At 40.3% G+C, this 23666-nt stretch overlaps 1 protein-coding gene, 1 long non-coding RNA gene and 1 pseudogene across 3 annotated transcripts; 1 reads left to right on the top strand and 2 right to left on the bottom strand.

The window, feature by feature from the left end:
* The first annotated feature begins 1372 nt into the window (after nt 1-1372).
* Nucleotides 1373-4198, top strand: LOC110990651 (uncharacterized; annotated as a pseudogene). The gene is made up of 2 exons (XR_015428091.1): nt 1373-2238; nt 3418-4198. The product of XR_015428091.1 is annotated as an uncharacterized LOC110990651 (transcript).
* An 8786-nt stretch (nt 4199-12984) lies between these two features.
* LOC147796468 (uncharacterized) lies at nt 12985-17604 on the bottom strand. Its single transcript, XR_015428033.1, has 2 exons — nt 16619-17604; nt 12985-16054 (listed from the first exon to the last, which is right to left on the bottom strand). It is a non-coding gene; the product is annotated as an uncharacterized LOC147796468 (long non-coding RNA).
* Nucleotides 17605-18699: 1095 nt separating this feature from the next.
* LOC110990649 (tetratricopeptide repeat protein 22-like) lies at nt 18700-22181 on the bottom strand. Its single transcript, XM_022255726.2, has 2 exons — nt 21949-22181; nt 18700-21818 (listed from the first exon to the last, which is right to left on the bottom strand). Coding segments are annotated over exons 1-2 (1218 nt in total). The 5' UTR covers nt 21951-22181; the 3' UTR covers nt 18700-20602.
* Nucleotides 22182-23666: the final 1485 nt, after the last annotated feature.

Below are 23666 nucleotides of genomic sequence, written 5' to 3'. Positions count from 1 at the left end.
ACATACACATGGTCTGTCAACATTATGTCAACGTTATGCACATTGCAAAACCCCAATGCAACAAGTTTTACCCATGAATGTACACCATAAACCTTTTCGTCATCTAAAAATCCTTAATGGCGCACTGTCCCAGTTTCAGGAAAATTATCCGCCGGGCTTAGGCGCTTAAAAAGTACCCCTACAGTTTATTTCAAAAGAAGAGTCTGTGTGGGCCAAGAAATTGTGGGATTGTGTACGTATGGCAGATGATTAACTCTCTCGATTTAAGGGCTCCCATCTGAGGGAAAGAAGACAAATATGTCACTAAAAAATTGTCAGAAGAGCCTAGAAAGTCGAGGGATGTCATTAACAAAATGGCTGCTCGGAAGACTTGGGAACGTTCTCTTTTTGGTTTTGCTTGAGAGGTCTTTCGGACTTTGGTTGCCGGCAATGTGGCTCCAAACTTTGTTGATTTTAGCGCAGTGCATCCTTAAGTATTTCTTTGAAACACCGCCCTCAATACACACTTTTGGCAAATTTACAGCTCAAAGTCTATTTCCACTAAGACTGGCCCTAAAACTCAGCGAATTGTTCACTTTCAGTGTCATAAGTTGAGCTTTCATATAGGCTACATGTATTTGCAATTTTACTTCCTATAAACGTATACAAAAATATGACCTTATAAATTTTAAACACTGGGCAAGCTATACTGATATGGAACCCTGCTGTCGTGAGCTCGCGCATGCGCAGACGCAGACTTTACAAATTTCTGGGAATGAATTAAGTCTTCTGGCATTTAGCTATGTACCACCGATCATATGTAATCCAGAAGTAATGGGAACTCAACTAGTGTTCACTTTACTAAAGCAATTAGCTGCTGACCACTCTTTGCATTCAAGGAGCATCTACCCGCATAATTCGTCATTAGCATTAGCAAGGAGGAATTCTTTCGGCTGGATTCTTGTTTTTCCCTACAGAATTGTCCGTGGATACACCACGTACTTTCCAATGGGAAAAGGGTTCTTGAGAAAGGAGTCTAGTCTTCATGCCCTGTGGACGCTTTCCCCGTTGAAATGTCAGACTTAACTTGCTTTTAATAAAATTCCTCAGAGCCACGTGCGATTAGAACCTTTACGAAAAGTCTAATTTCTTTAACTTCTGTAAAAACGTTTGCACTATAGTCCCTAAATCTGGGCATCTTGAAGACGCTTGGAGATGCAGAGATCACTAAGAAACCAGTCCAACAGAGCTACTAAACGTATACCAGCAGATTGATGTCTATAGTCTCCATAGTACAGCGGAACTCCATAGCAACGAGGTCGAGGTTACATATGACGGTAGACTCGGGAACCCAAACCAGGAAATATGTGTGGCTCTTAAACTTTACAAGCCAGGGAATTGGAATGGAAATACTTTGGTCACGATAGTTCCTCGTAGAGCGTTGGCCTTATCATTAGTTGTTTGGTGGTTTGCACACAGTTTCCTTTGAGAGTATGCTAGGTCAACCTCTAAATCGAGATTATGAGCATGACTAAATCTCTGGTGTTGGTTTATGTATTGCTTGCGATCTTAACGATCTTAATGCTAATTTACGAAGCAATGCTTCCTTTTTATTTGAGCAGGGAAAGGTTTCCTTGGCAAAAGCATCAGGTTGTCTCTTCAAATAATCCGTATCTGCTCGCCACTAAAGGCCACACACTGACGCTCACATTACGCATGGCGGCCGTGCCTAAACTGATCAAGCGCTTGTACTGTGACTTCTTACGATCTGCCGTGTTGTTCTGGTCACCGGAGCTGGGCCACATCAGCCTAATACTAGACAAGGAATCAGAAGCCGATCATCGCTTGGCAGCTCGTCTGAGCCAGCAAGAGCCTGGATTTGGCATCAAGTTTGATTTTGTTTACGAACCTTTCCCAAATGATATCTCAATCTTGAGAATAGAGAGGGATCGAGGATACAGCCGCCAACTATGGAGCAGTTTCTTCATGGATCTGTACATCAACGCGTCCATTATCGCTTGGATTGACACAGACGGCATGTTTACGACACCTGTCACTACTGAAAATATATTCAACGACGATCAGTAGCGTGTCGTAACTTTCACTAACTGGGACATTCCCCGTAGACATGGATGGGACAGAACAACAAAACGTGCTATGGGGAAGACTCTGGTGGCTGATTTCATGACTTATTTTCCCGTTTATATCTGGAGAGATACCATAAGGAATTGCAGGGAACATATTCTTGGATACATAAACGTAAGTGAACAATGGAACCTCATTTTATTTCTCACTTTTGCCACACAATCAACAACCTTTAAGCCGAATGCAGTTGTTGGTAATTGGGATAACACAGCTCTCCATGCTCATAACAATGGGGGTCAGAGCTCTAACAAGTCACTAACTTAGGTGAGTCGGATCGAGTCGAGTCACTTCAACATAGTGATTCGAGTCAAGTTGAGTCATTGTAACGCAGTGACTTGAGTCGAGCACAGTCAAAAGGCAAAATGTCTCGTCAAACCGGATCGGGTATATAGCTGAAATCAATTGGAGTCATCAAAATTTGAACGCGATATAAAAAAAAGGCAAAGTCTCTTTTTGGTATTTTTAACTTTACTGCTGGATTTCTACATGTAGTCACAACATATTTTACACTTTATGATAATAACACATGACGTGGACATTATAAAAAAAATCTTTGCGAACATCGTTTCCAAAAAAGACGCTTTATTTTTTGGCTTTGGGACTCGAGTTTTGTTTACTTTCGATCGAGTCGGTTTTTTTATTGGGGATTTGAGTCGAGTCATTTGCTTGCAGTAACTCGTGTCAGTCGAGTCATTTACCCAGTCGGACTTGAGTCCAGTCATTGACTTGAGTCATGGCAATGCTGATACGGGTTGCAGTCTCCCCCAATGAGATGGATATTGTATTTATTTTGTAATCAAAAAATCTAATCTTGAATTATCATAGCCAATTTGATGAAAATCCAGAAAGTCCAGAGAGTGCTCTTTTCTTTCTACTCTTTTTAAACTTTCACTCAAGAAAGGTTTTTTTTTTCATGAGGCAAATCAAATACTTTGAAATTCATGTTTATTTTATCACCAGCAGCGGTTCCGGGGGGAGGGTGCTTGAACATCCCTTGATTTTTTTTTATTACTTTCAGGAAAACGAAGATAAGTCTTAGACTACCAGCTACAAAATAGCTTGTGGTACATGCCTTTCTGCTATGGGGCAACGGAATGTCTGGGAGGTCGAGCACCGTCTGCTATTTGGCGGATGGTTCGAGTTCACACCCGACCCCACCCTCATGAAACGAAAAAAATCTAGATTCAAAACTGTTTACAATACTTAATCGGTGATTTACCAGGGGATACGTGTACGTGTTGCATTGCCAAGGAGGAAATCGTTAAAAATCAATTACACGAATTTCACTTACAGGTATCTAACTTTGAGGACGCTTTTAGAAAACTAAAGGTAAAGAGGGCTAGGGTCAGTCCTGTCAACATTTTGTTGAACTACGCTTACTACTTTGAGCATGATCGCTATGATTGGCACCTGGACGTCAACAACAACCTGGAAGCCTACAACTCCCAGCACCTTGAACCCGGTTTCGAAATCAAACCCAATGAGACCGTTCCAGAAGTTCGCGTCACTGTGCATGCAGGAAGGCACTTCTTAAAGTCTCCGAATCCGTTGCTTCAGGGATATTGTGTCGCCAAGCAGCACGTTGCCAAGCCGCCTTCTGCTTGTAAACAGTTTGAAAATGCCACAAACCTTCAGCTGTTTGAATTTCTGGCAGAAAGGGGTGTGTCTTTCAACCACCTTGACACGTGGTGCTCGCCTGATGGTGATAGGCGCGAAGACTGCAGCCGACGGATTGAGGCGCATTACAAGAATGTTGGCAGATACTACAACTTGGGATGGTTTGATCTCGATTTGCGTCGAGTATCTGCTGTTGAGAAAGCAGCAGCCCTGGGGAACGTAACATATTCCCAAATATTTGACTTGAGTGATTATGCATGAAGGCATATACCCAGCAAGAAATGAGACCGAGGGGTACCCCCCCCAACATGTCCAATCCCTATACACATTACAGACTATTGTTACTTAACACCCCCCCCCCCAGATGTCTGAAAGGAATTCCCCAGATTCCTGCGAGACAATGACCAACACAAAGCAGGGGGGTTCTCTCTGTCTCATACCTTGCTGCATATGTGAAGGCAATAGCCGAGGGACATTACTATTCTCAGAATGGGAGAATGTTAAGGTCTCGTAGAAGCAACATAGTCGAGGCATTCGTCCAGCTTCTGAAAAAAGGGATTGGCATTGTCCGAACGCACACTTATTTATTATTAATCAAACAATGAATGATGCAGATGCTCACCAAACAGAGTGCAAATTAATTCGCGCAGTCGCCTTCACCCGGCATGCATGCGCAAATCGACGCCCTTGACCTATTGGAGTCAAGACATCCTGTGGAATATCGGTACAGATTGGTTGAGTTTTGGAGTGTGTGTGTGTGTTACACCTGGTTACCTTTTAATTCTTCCTGGAGCTAAGACCATTTTCAAGTAAAAATGATGCAGAAAGCCGTGAAGATCCTGGGCGCAATCTCGATTTGCCTGGGGCTCATTTTTTTTCTAACCTGTTTCGCAAACTGTCGTGTTGATTAGACCGACTAAATAAAAAAAAAATATGATAGAAATGGGCACGAAGTTGGCGTGAAATAATCGCTTAATGGCAGATCGCCGCTGCGTATACTGGTTACCGTAAACAGTTGTTGAATATGCTTACTTTTTGTTTGGTTTGGCTTGGCTTGGCCTAGCTTGGCCTGGCTTGGCCTGGCTTGGCTTGGCTTGGCTTGCCTTAGCTGGGCTAGGCTAGATTTGATTTGGTTTTGTGGTTTGTTTTAATAAGCTTTTACAAACTCTATAAACTTGGATAAACTACCACATCACTAAAAACTGTCTCTTTTTAAGTGATAAGTTATCCGTTAGAAGACGTTGTTGCGTTCCTTGTGCAACGTAGACCACCATGCACGGCGCGGAAACAGTTTGAAGCCTAATTAAGTATACACCATCTGAACCGACATTCTGCATGTTCTCTTCGTGTAAATGTGCAGTGTGTATATTGGGTGTCTTTTAAAGAGGAAGCTGACACAAATTTGTTTGTTTCTTTAATTTCTTAATTACTTTGGTGAATAGTTACCATCATCGGTTCTGTTATGATGTCCTCTTTCGTATGACACCATGAAATTGCGTCACAAATGACTGAGCACTAAGTGGTTTAATGGACCAAGTCAGAAATGGCTTTGCGCCAAATTGTCTTTTGACGTTGAAATGGGCTGTCCAGAGATGGATTTTGTCAGAATTACATAATATTTGCAAAAACCTCCAAAATTCATATTCACAGTTCAAAACCACGTGACCAAGGACAAACGTTTGCACTGCATGTTTAAGGACAGTGGTGTTAGGCTATGGTAAGAATAAGCTTGAACTGTGGTTGCCTTTAAATTCAGGTTTTGGGTCGTGAACCTTGCTGTGCAAACCTATGATGCATCTGTTACAAAGACATTTCTGACACGGTCCATTAAACCACTTCGTGCTCAGTCATGTGTTGCGGAAATACGGTTCTCTTTGTGTCATACGAAAGAAGACGTCATACTAAACCTATGCTATATTTACCATGTACAAAAATAATAAGTCACTTTCAAGACACAGATTAATTAATCTCAATTTCCCTTAAGACAACCTGTATAACATTCTATTATTTTAAAGACAAATTTCCATTTATTTCGAAGTTTCATTTTTTGAAAAACGCACAGGAGTTTTGTGATGAAAGTGAACTTGATCTGTGAGTAATAATAACGCTGAAATATTTATTTGGGTAAATTCTGTCATCGATAGCACAAAATGTTCTCTTCGCATCTTTTGCTTAAATTTGTTTGCATAATATTTCCCGTGATTATTCGGCGGTTAATTATATCATATTCTCATTTGAAAGCGTAAAAGTAAAAAAAAATGCTCGTTTCATTTTGTATTTGTTCCAATTTGTTAAGTTATAACATATATTTATTGACAAAGTGTGGCTTAATTTTATCGTTTGTAATTTGATCTCCCTCTTTCATAATTGGCATTATTGTTTTATTTATCTTTACTGAATTTCGCAAAGAAAGAAGTAGTTACATTCAACTTTGCCAGTTGTGAGGTGACTTTTGTTCTGATGAACATAAAACAAGATGTATCAGTGTCGTAATTTGTAAATATTTTACGCGCGATTACAATTTAAGTTTCCAGTGAAAGAAAGTACACGGATATACAGGACACTGGTAAGGATGGATTGGGAGGTATGAATCCCGCACCCAAAAGTGACAAAATTTCGTCTCAAAAAGTTCCTTTCCAAAAGTAAGTGAAGAAAGCCCACAACTGTAGCCCCTTGGAAAGACCGTAAGAAGCAAAACAAAACATGTCACCTCCCCCCAAAAAACATTTTTGTCCCCCTCAAAAATTTAGTTTTTGGTTCGTCTTTAAGACAAAGACATCTCCACCTCATAAAAAGTTAGTTTCTCTATGTCTCCTTAAACCCCTTCCCCCACTTTTTCCTTCAACTCCCCAAAGTATAAACAGTGTGCAGTATTTTTATTTAACCGTATCGTACAATTACCCTACGACCCCTGCTAGACTCTGCTGATGCATGGGCAATGCTTTTACAACCCTCCAGAGAATCAGACTTAACAACTATGCAAGTGCACTCTAGTCCGAAAAAGACTGACTTCCCCCACATTCTTCCCAGGGTGACCGTTTAAACCGACTTTCAGTTTAATTTTACAATCAAAAACGATGACAGATTGGGCACAGGGAATTTGTGTAGAGGTTATTCCGACGTGCTCTGGCGGAAATTTTAGCAGATTTGTTTCGAACAAGCTTTTTTCCAGGCTAACGGTTCAAACAAATGAATTATTAACGCTTCCAAAAGGAGAAAGTCGGGCCTGGCGAAGTGCTGACAGAATTCCCAGTTGTGACCCTGACGTTGCGTGAGTCAAGCTTTGCTTTGGGAACGGAGATTTTATGACGTGCTTTGCGGGCGTATCTTCAGCGTGTATCATGTTAAATTCCGTGAAATTAACAGATTTGATCTCGCAGAAGTTTGAAGTGAATTAATTTAGCATTGCCAGTGTCATTTCTCCCCTCCCTGGAGACCAAACTCATGTTTTCTCTTTTAAGTCGGGCTTAGTTACTGAACATAGACCGGAATCAAGAGGGGAAGCATAGCAGGCAGTTAGTCATGGCCAGTCCGTGTAAAATTTCGAAAGTGAGAAGCCCCACCTTACATAGACCGCCCAGGTTAATTATCAGAAAAGAAATTATTGCGTAACAGGCCTTTCTAATGCAACAACAAGGGAAACATGCAGGAAAAGTAATTGCTGTTAACATTATACGATCTCTTAGTTTCCTTTTCTTGCAAAAACGTACACTTTTTAAACTTTTTTTAAAAAGCAGCAATTAAATCAAGGTTCTCGACGCTAGGCCTACAGTGCAACATGTCGCCGAAGAGTCCTCCAATACTGGTGTTCTCCGTATTGATTGGTCATGGCAAATGTTCAGTAAACCGTCACGTTGCATTATATTCATCATTACAAAGTCGGGCACCGTAGTCAAATGGTTTAGCTGGTCACAGCGCCTTTTGCTACAGACCCTGAACGAAATCCTTCTTTTATATTGGATGAAGTTGTGTTGTAAAACAAAAATGGACTGCCACAATTTTGTCTGTCATAACAGATTTCATGCAAGTGACGGTGGGTTCTGTCTGACCCTTCACTCACAGTCTTTTGTGGCACATAGACTGTAATATTAGACCTTGGGCAGTCCATATGCGAACGTTAAAACACGCCCCTCTCGCTGGCTTTTATTAATCTGATTGGTTGAAATACGGTTACGTGTTATTCACTGTTAAGGGCTAGATTCCTGGCCAAATCTCGTTGGGCCCCGGTCCCCCTCTCACGATATGCGGCCCGCGCCCCAGCTCGAGATGGCAACATTGAGCAAGGGATTGGAGGACCTGGAGAAGGTAACTACTGATACATGTCCCAACAATGTCAGCCATGATTGTATAGAACATCATCATTTTGATGTATGGTGTGGACTGGTGATCAAGTCGCTGAGAATACTGCGCTCGGGAAACTTTTTGTTTACTTCACTGTCGTAGCAAAAGGCGTATAGCCCATTCAACCCCCTCCCCCACGGTAATCCACGTTACATTTACTGATCTGACTGAAACATGATGTTGTCATTTTAGTTATTCCGTGCTTCATTGGCCATAACTTTAATACCGGAATTCGGAGTTATAAAAATGGCACGGCAAAAAGTCACCATTACATAATCAAGTATGCCCTCTTCCGAACTCAAATACAATACTGCCAAATGTTTCTGTCATTTCTCAACTGTTTTTAAAAATCAAGTGCACGTACTGACCATTCCATTTCCAAGTTTCTGTACATCAAAATAGCTTGATGGACACGGTTAGTTGTTTCAAAGTTGTACCAAAATGGGCCCTTCGCATGAACACCTAAATTATGCACAGTTAAGGGCAGCAATACCTTGATACATCGTCTATGATGCACCCCAGCTAAACTCTTTTGACAGTATACACGAAAAAGAAAAAAATGTAATTATCTTGTTTTTTCTTGTACAATTTGCCGGAAATATACATTTGTTCAAACTTAACATTAAGTTGTCATTTTTGTTTTCCACAATGCCAGAATGCACAAACCAAACGGTACGGTAAACGAAATGTTGGGTCTGCGCTCCGGCTGGACATGACAACATTGACCTGGGGAGTGGGGGCAGGGGCTGGAGAGCGTGTGGCTATCGCCAAGTGTCCCAAAAATCCAGGATTGTAGCTGGTACAAACGTGAACTTCGAGTCAGTGCTAATTGGACACAGTAACCAGTAGTGCCTGGTCAGGCAGCAGTTCTCAAAAAATGTTTATTGGTTCCTTTACCCTCGTTTTACGTCATGACGAAAATTAAATTAACCACCAACTCAAAAATAAACAAAAAATGGTAGGGGACAAGCGTGCCATTAATCTGTGTTGGCAGTTTATACTTTCAAGCTAACGCTGAATAGAAAAATGGTCTAGCACAGGAATGACACTAATTGTGAGTTTTTAAGCCGAATAATATAAAGAACAGCGTAACACTGTATGGAGCAAACGTCCTACTTATACAGAACTCCCACTAATTCGATTTTTTTCAGCCGAATAATATAAAGAATAGCATTGCACTGAATGGAATGAATGGTCTAGTACAGGACTCATAAACTGTAAATAATATAGATAGCAATGCTATCGTAAATCCGGAAGTACTTTTTAAATAAAGCAAGTCCTTAAGTGAATATTTTTGCATTAGTTTGGAAACGCTAGCATTAAAATATCAGACATAAAAACGATATTTCAAGTTTTTTGTAATAAACTGCCTTATTTACGTTTCATTAAATACAATGTATGCCTGTGGAAAAAAAATATGTACTGAAACACAGAATTCAAGCAAATCTTATAGACCTTATAGCAGGGACGTTGGGGGAGAAATAAAAGAAACGGAATATGAGCAATGATCTTAGTTTTTTTCACCACTGAAATGTGGCACAACGTTTATCAATTCAAGTTCCGTCTTTCCAAACTCAATAGTTTTGCATCGTGTCTTCCAGGATTTTTTCTAATCATGCTATTTGCTTGAAAACCCAAGCTTTAGTGATACGGATAACTCTGAACATGCATGTTCTTCCTCGTTGGCAAGTGCTTACTCGTTGCCGTTTTTCCAGCCGGTTCTGTTCTCGAATTCAACGCCTTTGTGGTAAGATTTCTTAGCTTCTTGATTCCGGCCAATGGAGCACAGAATACGTCCATGCAGGCGGTGGAAACTGGGTCTCATTGCGCTGTCCTGGCATTTCTCACTACTCATGAAGGTTTGGAGAGAATGTACACCTAGACTTCTTCTACAGTGGCACTTTGTGCCAAATAAAAATACAACTCTGTCAGCATTTCAAAATCCCATAGAGAAACGGGTTCCTTCAAGATGTGTTCCAGGTCAATAGGGCACACAAGACCTTACCATATAGATATATATATTAAATCAACATTATGGGACACACCAGACCCCATACATCTAAAGTGACAATATAAGGCCACAAAGTTTAAGTTGAAATTTTGTAACATCTCAAATAGTGGACCCTTAGGCCTATAAATGAAAAAAAAAAACACTGAACTGTCTAACATACAGGCACAAAAATGCTATGAGCTACGGGCAGAAAGGCCCCTGGTAGACTCCAGGGCGCCATTATATCGCCTGAAAATTGAAATGTTTAATCTAATTCCATTAACGGAACCCTTTACAATGTCCTAATGCTAAGGTGACTAATCCATATCCCCCAGAGCAAAACTTAAGTTGATCCATGTACCCTTACTAAAACCAGTTTAAGTACAGCTTACATTAGATGCCTTTCCATAATGCCTGTACAACCCTTTCTCTCTTGCAACCACACACAAAATGTTCCAACAGTTGTCTCCAGGTTGCCAGAACATCACAGCCTATATCTTGCAAATTCATGGAACTGGCTGTTTAGTGGCTACTAGTATGATCAACACAGAATCCTGTACAGTGTACAGCTTTCCAGTGAGCTTTGAAGTAACTCTGTACATGTATATGTAAATAGGCAGCTATCAGGACATACACTGACACGCTAAACCCTATGTCACACTCGAAGGTAATAAATGCACCTATACACAGGGTCGGAATACTATACATGTAACTGAGAATAATTAATTTTATCAATTATTGGTAAAATGACTTATGCGACATGACACACATTTTCGGAGAGGTTTCTACTATCTGAGAGTACATAGCACAACGCATTTCGTGCAAAGACAAACATGTCTTCTCGTTTAAATGTCGCAATATTTATGGGGCATTCCAACTTTGAGTCAGCTCCGTTGTTACTTCATTGTCAGTGCACTTTTCATAAAACCCCGCCGTTCCAGTGAATGGACTTGAGTTGAATCTTTAGAATAACGCAATTTTCCACAACATCTACAAGCTCCCTGAGGAAAGGAAAAGCTAACTCAAGGTGAACCAGAACTTGGGGCAAATGGAATTTACGCAGCCCGTAACATTTAAATACTTGATACAAGAGGCACAGAGATTGAACGGTTTTACTGCGTCCAGTTTTAACATGTTAATTGCAATGATCTGTTAATACGTAATGTGGTTGATCTGATGCCAGAATGGTCCAAATGTAGTTCCAATGTTCAAGAAATTATTTCAGTATAAACCCTTGCAGTCCCAATAAATAGTCAGACCCGCTGTATGTTTACTGTATCAACAAATAAGACGATGTTGTCGTTCATCATTATACGCGGAACTAAGACATGGCAGTTGCGTGCAGTAATTGTATGAAGTTATATCAGATAGGTTCATATGGTTCATGAGACGGAAAAAAAACAAAACAATCAGGAAGTTTTATCAGAGCGTCAACTAGTTATTTCAAACGGCATAAATGTGTTTTATTGACTTAAACCATTTATCCCAGTGTTTTCATTGAGTAAGTTCTTGATTCATAATTTGAAAATAGAACATTTAGGCCGACCCCGACATTGAACTGCGTCTTCTCCGGTGATTTTACAACAAAAGCACTCTCGATCGCACAGAAAGGCATGAATAATTTTAAACGTTTACCACCAAGTACCAATATTTATCTCAATAAAAACTTTTATAAGCTTGGTGGACGTAATAAGAGGGCGCTATTTGAAGTTTGTAAAGTTTGAGGAAGAGCAAAAGATTTAACCCCAACCAAATAGCGCCCTCCTTTTTTGTCCGACATACCTCGAACAGGGTCCATGACGAGACTGTCACGTAGGGTCGTAATGACAGGGAATATTAGTTCTGGCTCAAAAGCAATAAAATATACCAAAACTCTAAACAACTTTATTGACTTCATTTGATAGTCTAAAAGGTATAGTGTTTGGTCGTTTTTCTGTATAGTTTTAAATCACTAATTTACTGACTGCATTGGTGTAAATCAGGGACGATAGGCTTCAAATCATCCGTCCCTACTTAATCCAAGTGAGGTAAAAGAAGGCAGGTCGTGAAGAATATTTTTTTTGACTTCCCAACAACCAAAACGTATTCCAAAGCACTCAAAAATTTGATAATTTTGGGCTACAAAAGTTTAAACGCTTGCTGTTTAACAATGGAAAGCAGCAGAACATTGAAAATTGCAAGGCTAAGAGGTTGTGTCCTGCCCCAAACCTGATGTCCAAATCGAGGGAAAAAATGTATTTAAGAGGCAGAAGCAAGACTTCGCTTAGGGGAACCCCTAAATTTGCTCCATAGTTATACCTATCTTTGAGTAGCTATGGGGTCATTAGTGCAGGTCTTTGAGCATTGAAACTTTGATGAAAGAACTTCCTTATCATGGTCTTTTAGACGCATCAATAAAATATTTGTCACCAGTTTTCAGTATGGACTTACATACGCCTTGTTTCAGCCCCGTATTGTGTATTTTTGCCTTCTATCAGTTAAAACTGGTACCAATTTTTATTGTGATTCCCATTTTCCACTGTAGTCTCAATACATTGCAAAGAGAGAAAACATCTGTTAACCCAAAATAAATCATTTTGCCTGCCCTTAAATGCAGTATAACTATCCAAGTTTCCAATAACAGAAATTGAGCTTTTATAGCCTGTCAATATACACTGCAGCCACCACAAAGATCGTGATTCATCTCGACTTTGTAACCCCTTGCTGCCAGCTTTTCAGTCTTTCTGATTGGTGCGGTCTCAAAGGCAGCCTACACATACCAGTGCGAGCTTTAAGGAATGAAGTTACCAGGCAATTGTTGTAGTGGTCAACACATTGTTGAGGCCCTTGCTGCAAAGCATGGTCTTTTTAAGACTAAGGCAGTTAGAAACAAAAAGTACACAAATTGAGACAATAATGCAAAGGTGACAATATTCATTTCTTATAATATATAAATTTATTGTGCAAATAAAATGTTTTACTATACAGAAAATATTGAAAGCATGGGAGGTTACTATTGCATGCAAAAGTAATAAGACTATTCTATTTTAGGAGGAAGAGCCAAGTGTCATTGAAAAGCCAAATGTCAGGCAGTGGTTATATTCTGTAACAGTGCAAACAAATTCAGGCAATACATTTCTTTGTAACTGACATACGGATCCATGTCATTTGAATCTTTTTCAGAAAGTACAAGAAGAAGACGCTGTTCCTCATCCATCAACATCCTAAAAAACTAAAAGCTAAAAACTAAAAACAAAAAGCCCAAATATTTTAAAACCACTAAAATGGAAAACCTCAAAAACTTCAATAAGTCCATATAGATAAAACCTTTTCCACCAGGACACAACCAGGCATTATTTACGAAACAGGTTATGCATAAATCAATGCAATCAATGAATGCAGCAAGCCACATTGCCTCATAGCTCATATTGCTTCTGTACAGTGTACTTTAGAAGCTGTCTCTCAACCAATTCCACAGCATTATCCTTTACATCCTAGTCAAAGCCCAGTCCTTGGATGGCAGTGTCTCTGATTTGTGTAAGAGAGCAAGGCCGGAAAATAACTGTCCATCAGCAGATGGCTATCCATCCTTGATAAGGACGGTGCTCAGGGACTGGAGCTCTATATTCTTTGGTTGTGGTGTTGGAGCCCAAGAAGAATCCAGGGCCCCTAAATCCTGTGTAACATTGTCGTCAGTTGTTGAAGACTGAGAATGTTAGCAGTACATAATTGGGCCATTTGTCCTGAAGATGAGGTCGTATTGACCTAACATTTTGCACAACCTTAAGGCTACCTGGGATTCCCTTACACATCAAAGTTCAGCCAAATCCGTTGACCCCACCCTATCAGGTTCTGCGTGGTCCTCTCATGGACACGCTCTTAACATATGCCCCTAGATATCTGAGAAGGATTCCTGTGATTCTGGTCAAAGACAGACCAACATAAAGGTGTGTGTGTGGGGTGCTCTCAGTCCCATATCTTGCTTCCTATGGAGCTCCCTGCCATCGAAATTTTCAAAAGGGGATGGGGTTCTGACACCACGTGACACTATACAAGAGCCGATGTTCGTGATGATACAGATTTGTTATGTATTACATGCCTGCAGAATCTGGCATCACAGCAGCATCTGTATGGCTTATAACAATGGTAATCGCTTTTAAAATAGATAAATCCTGTGAGATAATGCAACACACAGAAGGCTGTGACATAACCAGAGGAGGCAATGGACTACCCCCACTCAGAACCCTGAGGGTAGACTGGCAATTGGAGAATGGAGAACATTGCAGGGTGGGCTTCCTCTGTGGAATAAAATATGGCTCGCTGGGCTGGATAAATTTACTGTTTACAAATATTATCTGTATATTTTTTGTACACTGACGAAGACACACTGTATGCTTCTTGTGGATATGAATAGTAGGAGCGATAAACCTACCCAGTGGGCACGAGACGTCGTTATGACGTCTTAAAGACGTCTAATATTGACGTCTTATTAATGTCTTTTTTGAGTCGTATATGCAAAGCCAAAAGACGTCAGCATCCTGACAAGTAAACGACGTCAGTGATCTGACTAGAAAAAGACGTCAGCGTTATGACGAGTAAAAGACGTCAACATCGCGACTAGCAAAAGACGTCAACATTGAGACTAATAAAAGACGTCAACATTGCGACTAATAAAAGACGTCAACATTGCGACTAATAAAAGACGTCAACATTGCGACTGATAAAAGACGTCGACATTGCGACTAATAAAAGACGTCAACATTGCGACTAATAAAAGACGTCAAAAGTGCGACTAATAAAAGACGTCAGCTATTGAGCAGTAAAAGACGTCAGCATTAAGACGTCTTTTATCCATCAAATATCAAGGAAAAAAGACATCTGCATTGGACGATTCAATTTTTTTTTACTCTTTTATGATAAAAAGAAGTTCACATGCCTTAACACGCTGCCTGGCTATAAAATAAATTTTGACTAAAGCGACTGTTTACAACTAAACATAATTTTTTATTTAACTCTCATTCTTCACATTATAATAACCTGTTAGCACACTTTGCTGAAAATGATCATGGTCTACACAAATATTATGTACCAATAATATTTCTGGTAAATTCAATGGCTTTGGACGGACCATTACAATTACACCCAGCACGATCAACGTGACGATGAAACAAGGTACACTTGTGTTTACACTTCCTGGATAAAAGCAGTTAAAAGGTTTTACTTTTACGGACAAGGCAAGAATGGGAAACATTAATCATACAGTACATGTACATGTAGTACAAGCCATGTAACTGAATATTTGGCAAAACATTTCCAACAAGGCAAGACTTAGTAAAATACGTTTTAGATGTACATGTAATGGCATTTATGAGAGCAAGAAAAACAGACATCAGTTGATGAAAAGATGTATGCTTGTACTAATAAGACAATTCAAATCGAGTTGGCTTAGAATTAAAAAAATGGAAATATTGAACACCTTTTGGAGAAAATTTTGTCTCATGCAGTGGTTTGTCAAATTTTTAGAAAACAGACTATCCTGGAACAGGATGATCTAGTCAGTTACAATCTAAATTACTGTACTTTATTACTGTGTTTTAATGCCGCAAAAGATTTTACCCATGCCCCCCCCCAAAAAAAAACGATCAGACGTGTAATTTTGTTATTACCGTACTTTAAACAGCCTTCATTGCTTCAACCTGAAGAAATAAACCCGAGGAAACAATGAACATATTTTACTTGAACAACAAAAGGTTTAAAGTTTTCAAATAAGACCCAATACAAAAATAGGCTTTATGCTCATAAATTAAATATCACTGAAATATATGAAACAGCCAGGAAACAGGCCATCTGATGCACTAGACTGGTCGCACAGTTATCCGGTGGGCATGCCTGCTGAATTACTCAGGGCTCTTGGTTTGTCTCTGGTAGGAATACTAAGCTTGAGGTACTTCGCTATTCGTTGTCTTACTGCAGACACTGTTGTGCAGTGTGAGGCAACACTTTCTGCAAATGTTAGACAAATAAGACAATTCATTTTTGTTAAAACTATAAAGACTTTGGTGGCAGCAAATAAACCGGTCCTCTACCACTGTTTACACCACGTCTGAGCTTAAGTGCGCATGTTCATTGTGATTGAGAATGAAAAAGAATTTTTCTGCCACCAACTGTCTCTAACATGTCTACATCGAGTGGCCAATATTGTACATTGCATCACATACATGTACTGCCGTTACATTTTCACAATTTAGTCTCACCAATACAACGGTATAACGTTTAATCTTAAAAGGGTAAATTAGATTTATTGACGCTGATAGTATTTGCCATATTTGATGACGCTGAAGTATGGGCACTATGGCTAGCCCAGATGCTCCTTACTGCACTACAACTGCGAGTCTACGTACATGTACGACTACGAATAAACACTGTCTGTAGTCCAACCATGGAGGTAGGAAACAACCGTGGCCAACCTGGTTGGCTGTTGAGGATTAAAATTATTGCGTTTAAGCCTGACCTCTGCTTCACCAACAATGCCCATACGTAACAGAACTACATTTTATAAGCACTTACCTTTTAAGGAAGGGCCTAACCTGTCTTGCTCTTCTTTAATCGGACAAGCTGCTTGCAGCGATACTAGAACATGTACATGTACTCGAGCTCTCTAAATTCAAAGCACGGACGAAATTATGAAGTAGTCTGGTTCCCTGACCTGAAGATCTTTATTCCATTAGAAATACGTGTAGACGCCAAAGTCAATAGACCTAACCGTAGTTCTGGAAGCCCGTTTTGACTTTTGGACATGACCTCAGTCTTTGCCATCGCTGGTTCCAGTCGGCATGCTCAGAGTCTCCTCGGAAGGCTGGAACCAGCTAAGACTAAGCCAGAGCCACTATAGTAGCGCGGTGCACACGCTTGAAGCCAGTCGTTGCTTGCGAGCATGCAGGCAATGAAAGAAAATAGCCTCATCCATTCTAAATGTAGGGGTATTTTAATGTCATGTTATTTTAAATCAGGCGAGGGGGTTGAGGGTCAGTTCCACTGCAAATAATCATAAATCACAAGCATGTGTACTAAACCATACTCGCAGTTCCTCTTGTGTTAAAATTTCCCTGTAAATGGACATTCGCACTACTGCTGTTTCACACATCCCTCTTGACGAATAGATGAGAACAGTCAAACAGAACAGAACAGTCATCTGCGGCCACAGGCGGGATTTCGCAATACACTGTATGCAATTGTTTTGGAGGGACTTGACCTTCCGCGGTGAAACCGAGTGGGAACCGGCAAAATCCGAGACAAACTAAAAGTCACCATGCAAAATCTTCATAAGGTTATCTTAATCTTTTTCTTTTTCTGCTGTATGTTGACGATTTGATAACGACCGCGATGAAACCGAGTGAGAACCGGCAAAATCCGAGACAAACTAAAAGTCACCGTGCAAAATCTTCATAAGGTTATCTAAATCTTTGTCTTTTTCTGCTGTATGTTGACGATTTAATAACGACTGTAAAATGACGTCGTAAAGACGTCGTGTGTTTCATGTATTGCTTGTTGAAGAAAACAATTCAAATAGAGAAAAAAGACGTCGTTAAGACGTCTTTTTCTCCTTTCACTGTATGTGTAGTACCGATGATTTGATAACGACTGCAAAACGACGTCTTAAAGACGTCATGTTTTTTTGTGGTCATGGTTGCTGAAGCAATGTTTCTAACCGAGGATAAAAGACGTCTTTAAGACGTCGTTTTTTTGTCACGACCACTTTACGACACACGACCACATAACGACCGCAAAAAGACGTCTTTCACGCGTCGTGTGCCCACTGGGTACTAAACCCTGCATTCAATAGCTTTGCGTGCAGTGCTCATCAACTTTAAATTGCACTGCGAGCCTGCAAGCTGCACAAACCAGCTATGCGACAGCACCCTCTTTTGATACTGGGTGCGGGTGATTGTGTCCGTGGTGTAACCTGATGGTACACTCCTCCAACACCTATTGATACATTTATACCAAAGGTTTTAAGCGACTTTGTGAGGTCTGCAAAAAGTAGGTTTTTGCTAGGCTATAACAACAATCTACTCCGAAATGTGAACTAAAGGGAAGCAATTGCCTTCACAACTGTCTAAATTAGGGTGATCTCAAATTGAAGATTTTTCATTTTTGTTGACCATTAGAAAACAAAAGCGGGAAGAGCTGACAAATGTTTTATTTTTTATTATTGTAGATGTATATCCAAACCATATTTTAGCCAAGTTTTGTTACTGTCAGCCCTGGATAAAATTTAAAGGTACAAATGTGGCTGTAATTATACGCTAAATAACTTCCCAGAACCGTACCCTTTTGGCTGAAAATTACAGGTGCTCCGTACTCCACTGTAGTATTATAGATCGAGTTACTCCACCTGGTGATATCGTGCCGAGTGGGGATCAAATAGCCAAGATTTGAACTCAAAGTGCTGACCCCACACCTTGTCAGATTTTTAAGATTTTGCAAGGTCTTCTCGTGAACTAACACTTAAGCAACAGTAGTCTAAAGTCGAGTGTGTATAGGGATCGGACACGTCGGGGGGTACCCCTCCGTCCCATAATTATTTTGCTAGGTATAAGTGTAGTGTAATTTCCGGTGACGAGAGAAAGTGAGGCGGTGAGACCCAATTTTGGGGTTCCTGTGTCACTCTCAAATTTTGGTTTATTGGAGATCTCCACTTTGCTCATGAAAAGACCTGCCAATACAAAATTATTAATTTAAACAAACATGAATCGTTGGTTCTTTAAATGAAATTAAATTAAATACCAATTTCCATGATCAATGAAGAGTATTGCTGGTGCTACATGTAACTTACGATGTAAGATGTATATGTTGCGGATTTTCAAGGTCATGCAAAATATATTGTACATGTACAATAACAAAGGTGGAGGTACACGTGCGTGCACACCACATTGCAAATTTGACATTCAACTTGCACCCTGCTACATACAGCCACTTTTATGACCTTACATTAGCTATTATATAAATCGCTATATACATGTAACTCACCAGTCGATGGAGCCAATCTGCCCCTAGTCTAGGGCCCCCAACCCTGCTGGTACAATTCAGCAAATCCACAGGACCATTCCAGGCCCTGAACCTGACGACTACAAAGTAGTCTAGAAGTTTTGGAAAAGACCCAAAGTTGTGGCGCGAACGACCAATTTACTCGTATATTCATGGGCACCGGAGCTTAACTGATTGCAACTTAATCTCTCTATTAATCGATCTGGACTATTAAATATCTACCCATTTGCATTTATCTATAACTCACATAATCAAGACATTAACATTTTATAAATGAATGCATTATTAAACCTGGCACTATCTCTCGTGCCCGCATAGCATGTCCTAAACACCAAGATTACTACGCGGCAACGCACCGAGCGATTCATGGACAACATGAATAGCGCCCTCATTTGACTACAGCACTTAACAATTAGCACATTAGCACAAACACCACATAAATATAGCACAGAAACAAAACAAATATTTCCCCCTTGCAAAATGTGAAATCAGGCATGGTGTAACAAGTCCTCGCGTTGCACTGTCGGGGTATCATTAAAGTCTCTATCATTCAAGTTTCTGCTGGCTCAGCCTCTAGCTGTTACAACCAGGCATCCCCTCAATATCATAATTATCCCTTACCATTTATCCACTGTTAGCAAAGCGGAAATCGAATTTCCCAATGTAAATGAGAAACTTGTAACAATCATGACCTGCAGTACGAGAAATAATTGACTGAACCACACAAGAGATTAATTTTATCAGTTGCCAGAATAGTTAAATAAAGGTTTTAAAAAAAAATAAATAAAATGGCACTTTTAAAATACAAGAAATACAAACTAATTATATAATAAAACAGGACAGGTCTAAGTGTTAAATATGCGTCCTAAGCATGTAACATAGATTTCGACAATTACAATGCAGAAAATCAGAAATCAACTTAAAGCTCAGAAATATAAAGCGGTGAATGGCACTAATTCTGATTTTTCCCCATGAAACAAAAGCAAGACAGCAGCCAAGCAAACATGTACCAAAATGGTTTCATTTACATCATGCACTATTTGAAATCAAATAAACTTATTTTATACGTCAAAAACGGGAGAAAAAACGACATTCTGACCTGTGATTGGGGATTTCTTTAAACAAAAGCATCCTCGTTTCTTCAAAATCATCCCTTCATTGCTGTTCAGCGCAGAATTTCATTGACCGAAAACAATATTGAAAATAATGAATTGACATTTTTAAAATACATGAAATACATCGACTGATTAAAACAGGATAGGTCTAAGTGTTACATACATGTCCCAAGCATATAGCACAATGCAGAAAATCAGAAATCAACTTAATTAAAGCTGAGAAATATAAAGGGGATAATGACGTTAATACTGGTTTTTTTTTTCAGGTAAATGATATAAAGAATACCGTATCATTAATTGAATTACACAGGACTGACACAAATTCTCATTGAAGAGCCGACTAATATAAAGAACTTTCAACGCCTTTCTGGTAGGACTCCTTTGCCTCTTAATGTCGGTCACTGTACCTCAGAATTTGTTCTCGGAGCGTTTGGAGACTGGGTCTATTTGCGCCGTCCTGACATTTTTCGCTGTTCGTGCAGTTCTGGAGAGCCTTCTGGATGTATGCCTTGGATTCTTCTTCTTGGGTGGTGCTTTTTGCCAAATACAAATACACCTTTGCCAGCATTTCAAAATCCCATGGAGAAACATGTTCCTTCAAGATGTGCTCAAGGTCAGCTTGCGCACTATGCAGGAGATCAACGTTATTGCTGCTTTCGTACTCCTCTAAGTAGATATTTGCCCGCGTGGAGTAGGCATGAAAATTGATCTTGGAACTGTCGAGTTCGATGGACCTTTCTAGCAAATGTATGGCCTCTTGAAAGCCATTTCTGGGGTCAGCTTGATAACAAAAATACGCTTTACGAGCTTGAATGCGCGCCTCCATAAAATTATCTGGGGACACCTGAAGTGCGTTATCCAGACATGCCTGTGGAGTTAGATTTTCGAGCGTTATTGTTGGCCGCAATATGTGAGACTTGAGTGCTTTGTTGACAGTCAGGGCTAACTCAAACCATGCATCGCACTTCATTGCGTTATCCGCTTGTGCGCTGGTCAGTATGGCTCGGAAGTTTTTGACAGCTGAGTCCAACGCTGCCTTCATTGCCTCAGCCGACATAGTCGCCGGGATGCTGAACATTTTAAAGTTGGCTAGTCCAATACCAAAGTGCCAATCTTCTTTCTCTTTGTGATCCACCAAATTACCCGCCAACTCCATGGCTTTCACGTAGAGATCGCGTGCCTGCCTGTATCGCTGGTGTGTAACCGTCTCATCGTAGAGCTCGAACATGAAGGCGAAACCCTGTTCGGCGTAGCGTCTGGCTTGTCGGCGCTTGCCGTCCTCCGTCTCCAGATCCGCCAAGTCGTTATCAGATGTCACCACCGTGTTCACGTGGTCAAGGTTTGCTCTTGCATTCAAGTTTTCCGGATCCTCCCCTTCAGAAAGAATGCAATCAAAATGCTGCCGTGCAAGATCCCTTTGGCCCTGCTGGAAAGCCAGAACGCCGAGGAGATTGCGGAGGGCGTGGCGTTCCGGTCGGTCTCCCTTTCGGTTCAAGTAATACTCTAGGACGCCTCGTTTGTAATTAGCGGTGACCGGTACAATGGTTCCCGTGTTGGTATGCAACGGCAACCCGAAGTGTCCAACTGGTGGTACATCTCCAGCCCTGAAAAACAATTATGAACAAATTGCCATGGGTGTGTACGGTTTGGGGAGGCACGGGGCTTTTCACAACCTAATTGGGAAATTGCTTTACTTGACATTGCCATACAGAGTATATGCATGTGGGTACTTACATAATTTGCTAATTCTACTTTGAAGACGACGAAGTGATCGGATGAGTCGCTGTTGGAGAAAGGAGTTCTAGCAACGAGGTAAATGCTCTTGTCTGTTCCTAGAGAACAAATGACATATTTTGCGGAAACGTCACGCAGCTATATAATATTTCCACAACCAGGATTGCAAAATCGCCGGAATTTCCCCAATGAGAAATTGTTTGAACAGTGACAAAGGCAGCATTCAGATTGAATAAGTTACGATTCAAAGGGCGCCTTAAACACGTTTGCTGATTTCACACTCGAACAGAGAGTGGACGTGTCACTGGAGGGAGATCAGTGGCTTGGTTATATTTAGAATGCTTGGTAGGTGTAAAGGAATGTACTATGTATTACATTTCATCAGGTCTGGGAATTTCCTTGGACTTCCTACTAAAACACTGCCCTGGAGGAGTAGGGCTTACTCAGTGCCGTAAATTCTGTGCCGTGAAGTGGGAGGGAGGATTGTGGGGAAGATGACTTGGATGTCGAAATGAGATAAACCACTGGCCCAGCATTTCCTTTCGTTCATTGATCATTCCTTTCTGCATCCTTTGAAGATTTATATATAGACGAGCTTATCAAATGAACAGAACAAAAATTTAAAAGTCGTGGACAGCTTAAAAAACATTATATCACATTCACCGATACGTATTAGATCTTTTCAGAGAAGTTCCAAGAGCCGTGTCAGGGCATATTTAATGCATTCAATATCTGTTATGTCTCAATCTATTTTTACATGCGCCTACCCTGCTCTCTTAAAATATCTATACATAGTGATTGCAAGAGTTCAGAGTGCAGAAGTAGACAAAAAGCGCAAACGCACTGCTGAGTATAACGAACAAACAAATACTTCTCATGCTGGTATTTCCCTCGTGAAATTTTGATGAGAAATTTGGCATGAGGAAACAAATATTTCTCATGCTGGTATTTCCCTCGTTTAATTTGGATGAGAAATTTGGCATGAGGAAACAAATATTTCTCATGCTGGTATTTCCCTCGTGAAATTTGGATGAGAAATTTGGCATGAGGAAACGGGCTTAAACTCCATGAATATCGACAAGAATATAAGATTAAGAAGGTACTCAGTTACCGAAAGCTCATCAGACAAAATATTCGTATTATGAGAATTTGTACATTTTTAAAAAGACCAATCAGATGCAACGAGTTTGTTTTCCCTTGGATGTCGAAATGAGATAAACCACTGGCCCAGCATTTCCTTTCGTTCATTGATCATTCCTTTCTGCATCCTTTGAAGATTTATATATAGACGAGCTTATCAAATGAACAGAACAAAAATTTAAAAGTCGTGGACAGCTTAAAAAACATTATATCACATTCACCGATACGTATTGTTGAAAAGTATTGCTTGGCATAGTGCTGTGCTACACTTGTTTATGTAGACCTTGTTCATTTCACAAATATAGCATGTTTTTTAATGTCGTCTTTGCCGATTATTGATCTTTTTGTCCGTCAGTGGTACCCTTGTCACGGCCTTTCACTGGGCATATAACATCCGGGTCGTAACCAATGGAACTTATTCCACGACGCCGCCGCCTTTTTATCGTTCATTCAATTTCTCACTGAAGGAAATTCCAGGGATGCAGTAATTGAAGTGTCGACGCCAGATGAAACGTGCCAAGAAAGTTGAGTGCACGCTCTAAAGAGGCGGGGCCAGGAGAGGGCGAAGGGAAGTCATT

Source organism: Acanthaster planci, linkage group LG16, assembly GCF_054643075.1.
Source record: "Acanthaster planci isolate LZ-2023a linkage group LG16, COTS_SCS, whole genome shotgun sequence".
Classification (NCBI taxonomy): Eukaryota; Metazoa; Echinodermata; class Asteroidea; order Valvatida; family Acanthasteridae; genus Acanthaster; species Acanthaster planci.
Note: the sequence above shows the minus strand (reverse complement) of the source record. Positions and strands in the feature narration are given on the sequence as shown.